Genomic DNA, 16,658 nt, shown 5'->3' with positions numbered 1-16,658 from the left:
AATTGGCCAGGCATGGTGGTGGGTGCCTATAATCCCAGCTACTCGGGAGGCTGAGGCGGGAGAATCGCTTGAACCCAGAAGGCGGAGGTTGCAGTGAGCCAAGATCGTGCCACTGCACTCCAGCCTGGGTGACAGAGCGAGACTCCATCTCAAAAAACTAAATAAATAAATAAAGTGAAGAAAAAGAGAAGTAAACAGGATCATATTAAAAATTCTGTATGGCATGCTAAAGAGGAGTTCAAATGTCATTCTGAAAGAAGCTTTCAGTAGTCATTGAAGTATATTAAGCAGGATGTTGACATGATCAAAGGATCGTGTTATAATTTTTTTTTTTTTTTTTACTTTCTTCTACAAAGGTCCTGGATGTGTAGAATTCACAATATTTTCAGGTTAGAGGTACATGTAATAAGGAAGTTGTTATTGCTTAGCATTTAATGGAAAAACAAACATGATTAATAAGGTCAGTAAGATCCAGGAATGTAATCCATTTGTACATGTTTAATACAGAGAAGTCAACTGAGCCAGATGCACACAGAGGTTGAATAAAACCAGAACTCATGAGCTACCACACTTAACTGGGATTACCAGAGGCACATAGGCAAAAGAGACAAATATGATGATCACACTTAATCACAGCCTCAAGCAACACAACACAGCAAAGGACTCTTAGAGGAAACTGTCAACTTAGCATGTGTTAGTCAGAAATGGGTAACACATTATGAACGCATGCAGCAAAAAGGCAGAAACAGATACTACACTAGACCTGAAAGTATTATTGTAGTTTTAACCATAAACTCTAGGAGAATCTCTATAAGTAGAGAGTATGGAAAAGCTTTATGATATCATATGTCAGCTTCACTACATACCTGAACTTAGTCTGTTGTTAAATGTTTCTTAGTTATGATTTTAGCTCAGGGCAAGATGATAGATAGCTAGCAATACAATCTCAAAAAGGGGCTTCAGTCACTGTTTCATAGCGGGGGCTTTTCCTAATCTTTTCAAACAAGTATTTTTTAAATCTCAGGGCATACCACTTCTAAGTAGATGCTTGAGTGCTTTTAACAGTATCTGAGTCAACTTGGGGCACTGCATTAGCCACTCCAAGTAAACAATGATACTTAAAGATGGGATTCTTGCTGTAGCAAGACAACTATACTGCTTTTACAAAACTTTCATAAAATCTAATTAGCATTGTTCTATTTCACAGCCATGACAATATCGATCCCAAATTCTGTACCAATGGTTAGAGAGGTAACTGGATTAGAACATAATAAAGCTTTACTGGAAAAAAACAAAATCACTAGGTTAGCAGGTGCATCTTTGCAAACCAAGAATTGCACATATAAACTCCTCGAAGGCATGTATCAAGTCTCACTGTCCTTTCTTTGTAAAGATATATAAACCCAATGCAAAACTCCACACCAACTTAATATTGCTTAGATGACATAAACAGATATGCTAAGAAATATGGAAAGGATAAAGGCAAACCTTCAAACCTCTGCCTTCGTTTGGAAATTGATATAAATTGTGACAATTTATGTGGTAGAAGAATTTATTAATCACTTTCTGTCACACAACCAGTTTAAAGGCTCTCACACTACCTATGGTTAAGTATATACCAGCATTTCCCAAACTCTGTCAGCTGTTCTTCATAAGGAGTTCCAATGTTAAATTACTCAGTCAAATTCTAGGTAAAACAAAGTTTAAACGGTTTCTACACCAAACTTTTTGAAACTTTTTCTATGATAATGTGCTTTGTAGTATCCAAAGAGGCATACAAAAAGCACTATTTTCCAATCTTACGTATCCACTGAACTCTTAATTTTCAGAATATTCATTTATATCTCTTGAAATATAATTTAGGAAACACTAGTGTACATTAAGTTTCTACATACCACACTTTGTGGTACTGTCAGGTCACAAATACACTTATGGGTGCTGCATAATCTTTAATACATAAAAAGTCCTAAATGAACAACACATCAATAATTTTTCATGACGATTTTAACCCTCTGCGTTGAGGTCCAGAACTCTACCATTGATGTGCAGATTGGAGATATATAAATATAAAAATAAAATGTAATTAGTCATCTCATATTTGTTGTTGGTGGTGGACAAATGAGCATTAACTTGACATTTACTGAAGAATAATTATATAACAACAAAATGTTCCAATGCAAAAAGCTTATAAGATTTTTTTGCATAGTCACACAAAAATATTGGCATCTTCAATCCCAATATAATAAAATACTATCAGTAAGATACGAATGTATGTTAATAGTAAAATAGTTATTTACATCCTTATATTAATATAGCTATGCATTTCAGTTATTATTTACCAATAAATGGCATTTTAATTATTCCTTTATCATAAGGCTAGGTAGAATAGAAATTTTAAAAAGCAGAATAGGAGGCCGGGCACGGTGGCTCATGCCTAAAATCCCAGCACTTTGGGAGACCGAGCCCGGTGGATTGCCTGAGTTCAGGAGTTCGAGATGAGCCTGGGCAACACGGTGAAACCTTGTCTCTACTAAAATACAAAAAAAAAAATTAGCCGGGCATGGCAGTGTGCACCTGTAGTCTCAGCTACTTGGGAGGCTGAGGCAGGAGAATTGCTTGACCCCAGGAGGTGGAGGTTGCAGTGAGCTGAGATCACGCCACTGCACTCCAGCCTGGGCAACAGAGTGAGACTCCATCTCAAAAAAAAAACAAAAACAAAAACAAAAAAAACAGAATGGGAAACAAGCTGACAAAATACAACTATAAATCACCAGAAAACGAAGAATCCTAAACCAACTTTTAACTTTTTAGAAAAGTAAACTATTAGTCTTATGTCCATTTTTCACAAAGAGACATAGGGAGGTTAAATAACTAAATCACCCAGCTAATAATCAAAGCAGTCAGTCTTAATCCAAAACCCCTTGCTCTTTTCCAGTATATTGGTTTAGAACAGAAACATTTCAGGTTAGGTGTTCTACTTGTAGATATTCACCATGGAAACTCTAAGGAAACTGGATTAAGTGTTATCACTATGAATAGACCAAACTAAACAGAAGGTGTTTTTTTCTTTGATTAAGCCTACAGTGATGTTTAAGCAATCTGAAATAAAACTGAAAGTTAACAAATGATTGCACATGACTGAAATAATTCACAATCTTTTCAAAATATTGTTTTCATCCATATAAGTAGTACTTTCCAGTATAATTAGAACAGGGGTGGGAAGAATGGCACTGGTGAGGAAGAGTTAAAGAGAAAAATAAATCTAAATCAGAAAAAAGAAAAAAGGCCAGGTGCAGCTGCTCACATCTGTAATCCCAGCACTTTGGGGAGGCCAAGGTCAGAGAATTGTTTGAGGCTAGGAGTTCAAGACCAGCCTGGGCAACATAGTGAGACCCTATCTCTACCAAAAAAAAAAAAAAAGAGAGAGAGGGAAAACTAATTTTATTCCCCTATATGCTGTCTGTCTTTAAACAATGAAATTAGATTGTCCTCTATGATTATTATCTGGCCTCCCAAAAACTCAGAACAAAAGTTAATGGCAACCACAGTTTTAACTGTTCACACAATGCCAAAATAGCACCAATTATATATGTTTTCTCCTTAATAAAAGTATATATTTTCTAGTTTCCTTAACAGTATATATAAATAGGTGCTGGCACTAGAAACACAGCGCTTCATGGATGTAATAAATAGCAGTAAAGTTCCCACACTAGTCCAAAAGTCTGAAACCAATGGCCTAACAAAAATCTGTTACACTGCAAAAAACAATACTTAACACTGTAACAGGGTTTTAAAACTATATGAGTCCATGATATTTTCCTCTTAAAAATCACAAAGTAATGAATGTAATCTTTTCAGATAGAAAATAGTTTTCCAACATTTACAGTAATGAAAGCTGTAAAAAATAAAGTGAGAATTTCTGTTTTTAATGTGAATGCCTACACATAAAGAAAAGCAAGTTTAATTAGAGCAGGAAAAGGTCATAATTAAGAGATCTCTCAGTAATTTCAAGGACTTTAGGGGTTGACAGCACTGGTTCATTATGATGTCAAATTTCACTCTACTTTTTAGGGTGCTTTTCTTAGATGTAATTTTACCAACAGCATCACTCATGTTATCTCACCATGATTAAATTTATCTTTCAGTGCACATGACTTTCACACAGAAAATGAAGTTCACAGCCACTGAGTAAAATAAAACTTATTCAGATTTGGATTCTCTCTCCAATCCACACAATATCCCAAATTTCTCTCAATATTTCTTTCTAACCCTGCTACTTAGGAAGTTACAAGGAAAACCATGACCTTATACTGGAAGAACATTTCCCAAAGTGCATTCTATGAAACACCGGTTGCCACCCACCCTCCAGACACTCTGAAAAGAAGCTTATTCCATAGTCAGATAAACTTCATAAATTCTAGGATAATCTGCCGTATTTTTAACATTAAATGTTGTCTAAAATCGTTTCCTAAACTGATTTATTCATATAAACCTTTCCCCTTGCTCAAGTATCTATTAAATATCCCATGGATTTCCAGAACACATTTTGAAACTAGGGAGGGAGGTTACAGTGAAGAGGCCCTAATCCCAAAAGAGAAGCAAACAGTTCCATGAGGAAGAATAATGGCAAACAATGGGATTGGAAAGGGGGAGCCAGGTCTTTGTGCCCCGTTAACATGAAAGCTAAAGTGCTGCTCTCATACAGTGACAGATAAAGAAACACTAGCCAATAGAAGGTTAGCCATTCCCTACCTACTGACTAGAAAAAGAGATGGCAGTCATAGGAAGGAAGTGTGTAGAAGCTAGCTAGAAAGAATAATCCTGGAGCTCTACTCACCATTAACAGGGACGAAAAGGAAGTCCCCTAGATTTGGAAAGGAGTTTTTATATACAACAAAAAACTTGTGTCTGGGATGATCTATACTTACAGTGTGGGTAATTCAAAAACACAAATCACACCAGGTGCAGAAGATCACACTTGCAATTCCAACACTTTGGAAGCCCAAGGCAGGCGGATCGCTTGAGGCCAGGAGTTTGAGACCAGCCAGGACAACATAATGAGACCCCCACTTCCACACACACAAAAAATTTTTAGTTAGCTGGGCATGGTGGCACATGCCTGTAGCTCCAGCTACTTGGGAAGCTGAGACAGGAGGATCACCTGAGCCCAGGAGGTTGAGGCTGTAGTGAGCCATGATGGTCTCTCATAATAATTATTATGCAAAGACTTCTTGACTCATCAAGATAGGGCAAAAGGAGCTAAGCAATTCTTGGTCCTCGATACCTAAAACTGGCAGTTTCCTGAGCAACAAAGGATGAGGAAAAAATCGGATAGAACTAGCAAATCCTCACCTACATCTACCCCAGAGTTCATCTGAAGTGATGGGAAGCTAAAACCAAGAAACTACTACCTTTGTTTATAGGTCATCTGGTTATCACTCAAACTCAAAAACGTATATACCTCTGACAATTAACCAAAGTCAACGCCCATTAGCCCAAAGTCAGAAAAGGAAAATGACAAAGGAAGAGACAATAAACCATTGAAGGAAATACAAAAGAGTGAAATTAACTCCTCTGCCCATTAAGTTCTTTTAAATTAAAAATACCCAATCATAAAAAAAAACCCTATCATTCAACAAGTCAGACTGAAGTAGCAACTCAGGAACACAGTATTCATTCTCATTCTCTATCTCCCTCTCCCTACTCATTCTCATGTTCTCCCTCCCCCATGTCTCCTCTTCCCATCTATTTCCCAGTCTGTATCTTGCCCATACCTACACTCTTTCCCTTCACTAGGTTCTTCAGTAAGTCCCTAATCTATCGTGTGTCCTTTTTGAAAAAATGAACTGTCTATAATATTTTCAGTTTGTCAACATAGCATAGCTGCACCTACACTAAAGTATTTCAAACTTTTTATCTCAACCTATAGTAAGAAATATGGGAATAAGAAATACAGAAAAACACAATGTTTTGCACAACAATACTTATTCCTTCTACATTTGATGTACTTTATATTTTCTATTCTAGTCTTTGGTTTTTTAAATGCTGGTTAGACTTAGTAATTGATTTTAAAACCTATCACAACCAGCAGGAGAAAAACAATGAGCTACATACCTAATATACTGTCAATAAATGTACGAAATGAGAAAAAGGTCAGGGAACAAATTTTTGACTGCCATAGAAGAGTGGCACAATAAAATATTTATTTGAGCTAAATTATTTTATCCTAAAATAGCCTGAGCTTACTGTGTAATAGTATTCAAGTCCTAGGAATTACGGGACATTTCATAAAATTTCCAGCATACTGCACTATTTGTTTTTATATACTGCTATACATTTCCATATAAAATAAATATATTTCTAAAATTCCTAAAGTGTTAATCCTGACATCCTGTTTTCACTCATAAAGCAATACATTCTTTTTTTAAAAAAGCTGGGTGTGGTGGTGCATGCCTATAATCCCAGCTCTTTAGGAGGCTGAGGTGGGAGGATCTCTTGAGCCCAGGAGTTCAAGACCAGCCTAGGAAACATAGTAAGACCCCTGACATGGTTTGGATTTGTGCCGTCACTCAAATCTCATATCAAACTGTAATGCCAGTGTTAGAGGAGGGACCTGGTGGGAGGTGACTGGATCATGAAGGCAGAATTCCCCTTTGTGTTCCTGTGATAGTGAGTGAATTCTCACAAGATCTGGTTGTTTAAAAGCGTATAGCATCTCCCCCTTCCCTCTTTTCCTCCCACTCCAGCCATGCAGGACGGGGTCGGCTTCCCCTTTGCCTTTTACCATGATTGCAAGTTTCCTGAGGCCTCCCATGCATGCCTCCTGTTGCCTGCGGAACTGTGAGCCAATCAAACCTCTTTTCTCTATAAATTACTCAGTCTTAGGTAGTTCTTTATAGCAATGTGAGAACAGACTAATACAACCCTGTCTCTAAAATAAAGCAATACATAAAATAGAGTAATGTTCCTAAAAACAAAAAAATTATAATACAATCCTGTCTCTAAAATAAATCAGTACATAAAATAAAAGGGGTGATGTTCCTAAAAACAAAAAAATTACCAATGAACATCAAGTATTTCAAAGAGTTTAGGGGTTGACAGCACTAGTTCATTATATCTAAGTTCACTCTACTTTATAGGGAATTTTTCCTAGATGTAATTTTACCAACAGCATCATTCTTATACTATTCCATCATGAATGCCAGTAACCAGTATCATCTGGCAACCTGTAAGTGTAATTTCTCTTAAAAAGAGAGAGACAAATAGAAATGTTATAATAATAGCCATTACATTTATTGAACACACTTCTACCATGTGCCAGCATTGTACTGGATAAAATAATTGTACTTACTCATTATCATTCCTAGAATAGAATATTAGGTGGCTAGTATAAAGGAAACAAGTACCCAACCGATATTGCTGATTATTCTAGTTGAGAACTTAAATAAAATAAATGTAATCATCTGTATTAAATGAACATTTTGATAATTCGGACTGATTAATAAATTCTACTCAGGAAAAGCTAACGAGGAACAGCATATGTGAAGAACAAAAGTATCCTAGAAAAGATACAGATCCATCAACACCTCACTTAATTAACCCTCGTGTAAAAAAAAAAGTGAACAGCTTTAAAACTATTCTAATAAACAGAAAAGCTTAAAGCATAGTACCTGCTGATATGCTCTAGGTACAAATTTATTAAACAGACTATTCTCTATGTATATACAAAATCTGAATAAGCTATAAAATTACCGTTATTTAGTGATAATTTCTATATGTTACAAAGTGCAAAATTCAAAAAGCATCAAAATACAGTTATCCACAGACAGCCTTGCATATTTATTTTGTATTAAGTAATATTATCTTACATTTATTAAGTAAATTGGTAAATAATTCCCTAAAATTCCAATTTCCCATTTCAAAGTAGGGTGTGGCCGATTTAACGAATGATATACTAATTCAGTCATTACTAGCAAATTAGTTTACAATGTGGAAGTTATTTTTACTTCTACAACTCCACTGTAATTTATTCTAGAGTCTGACATCCAGACTATTACTGTACACACAAACATACAAACCATAATCATTTCAACAACTTAAAACTAAGCAGACAAAAAAGTCTTGAAAATATTATTTACTATAAATGAAAAATAATATATCTTATTAAATTTAAATGTGATCTATAGTCTTAAGGCACTTTTATTCCCTTGCTCTAGTGCTCATTGGCTTAATCCTCTCTTTCTCTTTCCACTTATTTCCTCCCTCAAGCCATCAGCACCAAAAGCAAGAAATGCTGTCAAAGAAAAACAACATATCTGACTTTGAATTGTCAGTTTTCTTATTGTCATGATACTGCTATGAACAAAACATTAACTGTACCAATATAAAAATAAAATGGACTAAAACTAGGAATAAAATGAAATTGATAGAAATGAAGCTGAATACAGCCGGTAAGAATCTTGGCTGACTCTACTGTAAGAGTAATCTATCATCAGCATAAAAATAAGTAGCATCTAGCTGACACTTTCATTAATATAAATAACAAACACAAATATGTAACAACTTGTATTATTAATACTGTGTTCCTGTTGCAAATAGTCTTTTAAAGATTTAAATGACAATATTTTTTCAATTATTAAAAATCAAACTTACACCATTTAAGGCAAATCTAAATTACCAAATTTAACCCCAACAACAATCCCTGTAAATTTCCACCAGAGTCCCAAAAAATAATGTTTAAAACATTGAACTGAGGTCAATTCACAATTTGGAAATAGTCTTAACTGATTTTCACATATTGTTAGGTAATCAAAATAAAATAGGACATTTCCCCAAATTGTAGTTATCAATTCATATGAGGAACATCTGATCTATTTCAATTCTTAAATAGACTAGCATTCTTAACCTAAATTCTCAAATAAAGACAGCAAATACTACTACTCACTACACAACTCCTGACAGCCTTTTCCATTCTTAACTTTCTTTTTACTCTTTATCCAAACTTCTATACTAATAAAAATAATATTCAGCCAAATACTTATTTGATATTTGGCTTATATAAAAATATACATAAACGAGGTGTTTTTATACATATAAAAGAAACAACATCCAAGAAAACATATTTAATGGAAAATACATATAAATTATTCTGATAATACAGCGAAATATCTCATAGCATAAAACTACTTACCTAAACTCTAATAATCAGAAGGCAGTGGAGGATACAGTTTTCTCTTTATCATAAATCATTTAAAATTATGTTTACTACTGGTACATATAGAATTCTCCCATAGCTTCGCAGACAGGAAAGAATATTAAATGACAAAAATCACAGACTAGAGTGTCATTAAGGAACCATAACTTAAGAACTCAAGTTCCAACTCTAAAAGTACCAAAACCCTTTAAGTCTTAAAAAAAAAAAAAAAAAAATTAAAGAACACTACAGAATTTCTCAAATTGTGAAACATGGGGATGTAAAACTACATATGCTTTACAAAATATTTTATTCAACAAATAAAAGACGTATACTCACAAAACTAGTACCAAAGTCAAACTTGTCTCACTCTTAAGTGAGAAGTTACTTGAAAGATGGTTTAGATGTCTTACATTTCCAGGATGAGTCTGGCAGTCTGTTTTGAAAAGTTATTCTACTCACATTTACATATAAACCTTATGACATCACGTTGCTAGAAAACTTCTCATACTGGCAAATTGAATAATTAAAGTTATTACGTGTAGGCATTCTTGGATCAGTGGTTTACCTGAGAAACTAACTATGAATAGATTTCAAATCCAAAAGAAAAAAAAAAGAGAGACACAATCAGCACTTGACTTTTACTTCAGGAAAATAAAGTTTTACCTGGGAACAAAGATATTTTAGCATAAGAACTTAGCATAAGAACAAACTAAAATGATTAGTATTCCAAAGGTACAAAATAGTATTTGGCCAAAATCCTTCAAAAGCCAACGTACCACTACTATAGACAGATCTGGGTGACGATGGGTGCTTATTGCAACAGTGAACTTCTGGACATTAGAGTGTGCCCAGTATATAAGAGCAGACGCTGAAGAACTTGAGCCAAGCCTTCAAGCTTGAAGGTCATGGAGCGTTTGCTCACATCATTCATCTATTCCACTACAGTAGGTCTTCTAAATCACATCTATATCTAGAAGAATGAAGCCAAAAATCTAACCAGTTTAGATTTAAATTAAATTTAGAGTAAAATCTAACTCTCAAGTGGAAGCTGCCCCCAAACATTGTCCATCAACTACTATCACAAAATTTTTAAACTATGTCATTTAATCTTACAAACATAATTTTTGGAAAGTCCATGTTTAGCAGTTTCCTTATGTAGAGATGAAATAAAACCCACTGATCACCACCTTCAGCTTCCTGTTGACCTAAGGCAAACACAGATATTTTAATATCTCCTCCCATTTTGAGAATAATTTCCATAGTCTGAATGTTTCCACCAATAAATACCTTTCAAATAAAGGACTATTATAGTGCCATGTATTAGGCAACTGTAACCAATAATCCACTTTTGCCCATCACAGAATTGATTTAAAATCTCTTACTGTTGACCTAAAAACATAAGTTCTTCATCGCCAAGTTTCACATTAGCTAGGCCTTAAATCAAGGCAACAATTGAGCAGCACAATTTTACTCCTGGGAAAATATTTACCAAAAACTAGCGGAAAATCTTGAATAATTAGTGTCTATTTTTTTATTGTATTTTTTCTTTCAACGGAGTAGACTTTACTCATAACTCTCTATACCAATTAAATCATAATGACCAGCTAAAGATTAAGAGTTTCTTTAAAAATCACAAACTTACCCCATTCTAGGTATTCGAGAATGTTCTTCTCTCTTCTCAATGGAGAATTATTGCATTCATCATAAAGGCAGATGAGTATATCCAGTAACGTCTCCACACTGAAGCACTGCCCATTGGTCTGAGCGGGCCCGTCCAAAATAAACTGCTCCAACTGCCTCAAACGCACTTCTCCAGACATGTTTGCTTAGATTTCTGCTGGTTTTCCTTTAAATTATGATGATGACTTTTACTATTATCTGATTCTAAATTTTAAAAGGTATGGTTTTAAAAATAAACCACTTGTTATTCAAACAACTGTCATGCAATGCTGGTGCTGAATTAAACATCCAACACACCAGTAACCTCACTTAACTGAAGCGTCTTCAATTTCACCCATATACATATATTTTGAGGGCAAATTACCATAAAATATATACTTAATGCATTTTTAAAAGAATACAATTAAGTCGTATATTTAAATAAAATAATTAAAAGTACAATGAACTAGAGTCAACACTTCTTTAAAAAAAAAAAAACTCTTCTCCTTCATTCAAAATTCAACTCGTGCAACGTAATCCTGAAACGAATCCGGTTGCATCATTAATGAATAAAGTCCGATTTGCATCAGCAATTCACTTCCCGGGAAGAAGAAAAACAGAAAAGGGAGGAAAAAAACAGAATGCATAGAAGGGGGAGGGAAAACCAAAAATGTTGCTGCAAATCCTCCCAACCACCACTTGGATAATGCATCAGCGGCAATTTCTCCAGCGGGAAAGGGAGGGGGCGAGGTCCCTGAAGCAGCCCCTCGGCTCGGAGCACGCCAAGTCTTGCCCGGAGGCGGCTTTTCGTTTCTCCTCCCGAGGTCCTTCTTTTTTAAGGCTTTGCAGTCAGTCCTATTTTCAACGGATTCCGGTGAAAACTCTTCATTTTCCTCCCGGCTTCTCCCTAGGGCCTGACCGGCGGCGCAGCCAGGGGTGGAAGGCGGGCTGCAGGCGGCACTGGCACCGGGCTCCGGAGCAGCGGCTACTTGGCCGCCCGAGCCCACTCCATGTCGGTGGTCGCTCGTGGGCCGAGCCGCGCCGCGCCGGGCAGAGAGCCCGGTCTCCCCCACACCCGCACCGCGGCCGCCGCGCCGGAGGCTCCCGACGCCCCAGGCGGGGGGGGGTGCTTCTCTGAATTCAAAGGACACAAGCGGCAGCAGCTGCGGCGGCGGCGCGGGCGGTTCTGGCAGCTACTTCTCCCCCTTCTTCACACCCCTGGGCTAAGGGCATCTTTCCTCAGCGAGGAGGGAGGCGGCCGAGGCGCAAGAGGAGGGGTCGCTTCGGCGGCTGAGGAGACCAGAGGCTGCGGCAGCCCGGCTCCCAACCACTCCCTTCCTCTCCCTTCCAGCCCTCCCCCGCCTTCCCTCTCCTCTCACGCTCGCGCCCTGGGCTCCGCGAGGCTCCTCCAGTCCCGCCGCACACAGGCGGAGGCTCGCGGACGAGTCCGGATCCAATATGGCGGCCTGGCCCCCCGGCCCCGGCACACGCGCGCGCACACGCCCTCCACTCCCCGCCCCCGCCCTGCCCGAGCCTCAGCTCCAGCCGGCGGCCAAGCCGGGCGGGGTCCAGCCGGCGCGCCCAGCGGAGGCCCCCAAGGGGGTGCGGGCTCGGGGCGCGAGTGGCTGCGCCAGCCCGAGGGGAGGGGTGGGGATCGCCTCGGCGGCGAGGCTGCGGCTGCCGCAGCGTGGAATGCGGAGCTGCGGGAGGGCTGAGGGAGGCCCGGGCGGCGGTGGCGGAGCATATGGAGGCGGGATGACCGGGCCGCGCCGGGAGCTGCGGCAGGACGGGGCGCAGGCTGGGAACTGCGCCACCACCGCGCCGTGGCCCCGGCTCCCCGAGGCTTCTGGTGCAGATCGCGAAGGGGGGCTCCTGCCTCGTCCTCGGAGATATCACCTGTCTGGCGCGTTTGTTAAGGGCGCCCAGAAGCAGAGGGCTTTAGGCTTCCGACAGAGCTGGAGGAGACAGTGCCTGTCTTTCAGCCCCTTACCTGCTCCCCACCCGCCCCCCAGATTCGGTTCGCGCACACTCCAGAGTAATCATTTCTTAGGTGTCTAATTACAGCACTTCATGTGTCATTTCCCAGGACAAAAACAATGACAGACTTGTCCGCGCTACCATCGAAGTCTTGGGTCCGCACGCAAAGGATGGAATCCCCCATGTCCATTCCCAAAAGTTTCACTACGGGAGCCTGGTGTTGTCTCCTCCGGAACTGTCCTAGCGGCTGCCTGTTTTTCCCTAGCCATGGTTACCCGCCTGCGGGGGATTCAGCCTGCGAAGGCAGTCAAGGCAGTTCACCACTGTCATCAAACCTACACCCCCGTGTGCACGCGCACACACACTTGTAACCCAGTGGCACAATGCAGGAATTAGGGCAGCAAAGGCAAATCGCTGAATAGCTAGGGCACCTGATGCCTGTAGGGCCCTTGCAGGTTTTTGTGAATCTCGGTTTTAGGAGAGCTCCCTTTATAAAATTCTCATGGAAGATGCCACATTTAAATTAACACCACAAAACTAGGTCATTGCAGTTCTGTTACTTTCTCTCAAAATTGCCATCTCCTTTATGGTCGTTCTCTAAAATACAATTATTTTATATTCCTTCCCCACACCTATGAGGCGGTTATGTTTCTATGTTAATGCCCACAATTGCATCTTACATCTTGATAATATGGAAGCTGAGGAAGAATTAGAAATGAGGGCCTAGACGTAAAATGAAGGCTAACAGAACTCGATTCAAGTTGTGATTCACGAAATAGTGTGAATCTTTTATGAAATCTACATTTGCAACGTCTACACTTACCTGGCTTAAGAACAGTATTATTTTCAATGCGGTCTTGACATGAATGATACTTAGATTCAAACAAAAGGTCAATCATTTCCAGCCATGACATCTTTATATGGGTGTGTGTTGTCTAATTCTAAAAGTAGCAGAAAAGCAAAAAGAAAAGTTTAATCCTAACACAGATAATAAGCAACATTTTGGTGTTTATTATTCAAGTCTTTTTCCTATGCACTTTAAAATGATACCTAATAAAAGACAGTTTTATAGCCTCTTGCTTGCAATTAGCAATATATTATGGACATTTTTTCAGTTCAACAAACATTCTTCAACAACATGGATTTTAATGGTGAAGCCAATTTTAACAGTTTCATTCGACCGTAAGATGCGGTAGCAAAGAAGGAAGCAATTTCTTCTGCTTTTTCAAGTATGGTTAACTAAAGAACTGGCTCCAAGATACCTACTTTTCCAACTTACAAATAACTAGAAAGAAGTTTAAAGGAGAACCTAAAACATGTTAGGTCTCACTAAATGCTAACTGACAATGGAAGTATATGAGATGTAGATAATTTTTTTTTTTTAACAGAGTCAAGCTGTCAGTTCTCTACCTATTCTGTTAGCACTTGGGTACCACCCACAGTCCAGGGTATTGATGGTTGCTAAATAACCCTTTCCACATTATTTAGAAAGTAGAGAGAATTTATTTTTATTTTAAAAAAACACACACAAAGAGAAGGAAGGAGGTTGAACCCAATCAATTTTGCTTGAATAATTCAAGCTCAGAGACTTAATAATTAACTAGACACTAAACACATTGTGCGGGTGTTATTTTAAATGTTCCGGTTGAAGTGTGAACATGCTTGTTAATGAAACCGGTCTTAAGCCAAAGAAAGGCGCAGCCCAGCAGCAGTACAGTGCTTGAAGTGTTCCTGCAAAACAAGAGTGCCACAGGCTGCCTCGCAGGGTATTCTTTGGGGAAAAATAGCCTGGAGGAGGTCTTCTTTGTGAAATTCTGCTTGGGGGCTTGGAGATTAGATGTATATACCACTGCAAACACCCAATTTGTTTGAAATAATCAGAGAATGTTTTATGAAGATGCTGGGAATTAATCTGACCATTCAGAAAAGAAAGAGGACAGGAGAAGACAAGAAGGTAGGAAGGTGGAAAGAAGAAGGCAGGACAGCAATCATTAAGCCTAGTCCCCAGTACAAGCTCTCTTCAACTAATCCTCCAATTCAGGGCTAAAAGCAGGAGAATTAATCCACCAATTAATATTTATAACAGTCAACCTCACTCTCACCTTGGTATATCTAACTTCAGAATAACTATAGGGTCATTGTTGGAGAACGGAGCCAAAAACAAGGTGAGCGCCACAGTAGGGCTTAATGTATAGCAACACTGAGGATGTTTTACCACATCTCCTTTTAGCCTAGCCACATCCTGACCCTGCAAATGAATGACTTGGCTTAGTACCCTCCCAGGATAAAATGCCAGCAAATGCCTGTCCTCTCTTCATGTCAGGCTCCTGACATGAGTGAGATCAACTGCAAGGACTTATATATAAAAAAGAAACTTTCTGATTAATAATTGCTTCCTTTACAGAACACTTAACCTGTAAACACTGTCCTGGGTAGTTCGAGCTCATGTTTTATTCAATCGTCATAACCATATGAAGTAGGGAAATTACCTCTATATCATAGATGATGGAAGAAGCTGAGGCTTAGAGATCTTAACTTGTGAAAGATCACACAACTAGTAATTGACACAGGAGCTACAAGTCAACACCAGGCCTTTCTCATGCCAGTGCCCATGGCTTTCATCACAAAGCAAGTGAGGACTAAAAAATCTGCAGGTTCTATAAACTCAACTCTTCCTTCCTATTGTAACAAGGAAGAAGTGGGATGTGTTGTTAATTCACATATTTAGGCATTAGAAGTTGATATCAGGGCAAAAGAAAGAACTACACACGTGATTATATCAGAGTTCAACCAAAAAAGCAGAAATCACCTATTTATTTAAACCAGAGAAAGCTTTTTTTTTTTTAGACAAAGTATCACTCTGTCTCCCAGGCTGGAGTGCAGTGGCGTGATCACATGCTCACTGCAACCTCCATCTCCCTGATTCAAGCGATTCTCCTGCCTCAGCCTCCCAAATAGCTGGGACTACAGGCACATGCCATCGCATCCGGCTAATTTTCTTTTCTTTTCTTTAAGACAAGTCTCGCTCTGTTGCCCAGGCTGGAATGCAGTGGCGCAATCTCGACTCACTGCAAGCTCCGCCTCCCGGGTTCACATCATTCTCCTGCCTCAGCCTACTGAGTAGCTGGGACAGCAGGCGCCCGCTACCACACTCGGCTAAGTTTTTGTATTTTTAGTAGAGATGGGGTTTCATTGTGTTAGCCAGGATGGTCTTGATCTCCTGACTCATGATCCGCCCACCTCGGCCTCCCAAAGTGCTGGGATTACAGGCATGAGCCACTGCGCCTGGCCCACATCCAGCTAATTTTCTTGTATTTTTAGTAGAGACAGGGCTATGTTGGCCAGGTTGGTCTTGAACTCCTGACCTCAAATGATCCACCCGCCTCACCTCCCAAAATGCTGGGATTACAGGCGTGAGCCACTGCGCCCTATCAAAACCAGAGAAACCTTAATTCTGACACATGGTTCCATGGATGGTGGAAGAGCTGAAGAAACACAGGGCAAGTCAGGTAACCCAGTTTGGCAGCAGCAGGAAGCTATTCCCACCCCTAGGCTGGTGGAAGCTAAAACCAGGGCTGGTGGGAGATGGAGCCACAGAAGAGATGCAAGTGCTACTGGGGAGGCTGCCATAGGCAGAGAGAGGTGAGGAGAATCCTCTTACCACAAATCTCCTGTCATTTGCAGCTAACACGGAGCCTCTGAAAGGGAGGTTGCATGACTGGTCCCCAAAGATAGAGTAGAGCAGGCAGTGGGTAAGAAATGAATGCAAGAGCAAACAGGCAGAATTTGCACACATATAATCAACATAGTTACAGTTTAACCCAAA

At 39.3% G+C, this 16,658-nt stretch overlaps 1 protein-coding gene across 18 annotated transcripts in view; it reads right to left on the bottom strand.

The window, feature by feature from the left end:
- Window positions 1-12,309, bottom strand: part of CDC42BPA (CDC42 binding protein kinase alpha) — a 314,383-nt gene extending 302,074 nt beyond the window's left edge. For 17 of the 18 annotated variants that reach the window (XR_004030077.1, XM_030812771.1, XM_030812767.1 and 14 more), the window contains exon 1: window positions 10,839-11,123. Coding sequence is in view for 17 of the 18 variants with exons in the window: in XM_030812771.1 (XP_030668631.1) it covers window positions 10,839-11,016 (178 nt within the window). In the remaining variant the exon portion in view is untranslated. Of the gene's footprint in view, window positions 1-10,838 lie in introns of all 18 variants that reach the window. The other variant, XM_030812764.1, reaches the window with a different exon arrangement.
- Between the last annotated feature and the right edge of the window lie 4,349 nt (window positions 12,310-16,658).

This window comes from Nomascus leucogenys, chromosome 5, assembly GCF_006542625.1.
Source record: "Nomascus leucogenys isolate Asia chromosome 5, Asia_NLE_v1, whole genome shotgun sequence".
Classification (NCBI taxonomy): Eukaryota; Metazoa; Chordata; class Mammalia; order Primates; family Hylobatidae; genus Nomascus; species Nomascus leucogenys.
The sequence above is the reverse complement of the archived record's forward strand: the minus strand, read 5'-3'. Positions and strand labels throughout refer to the sequence as shown.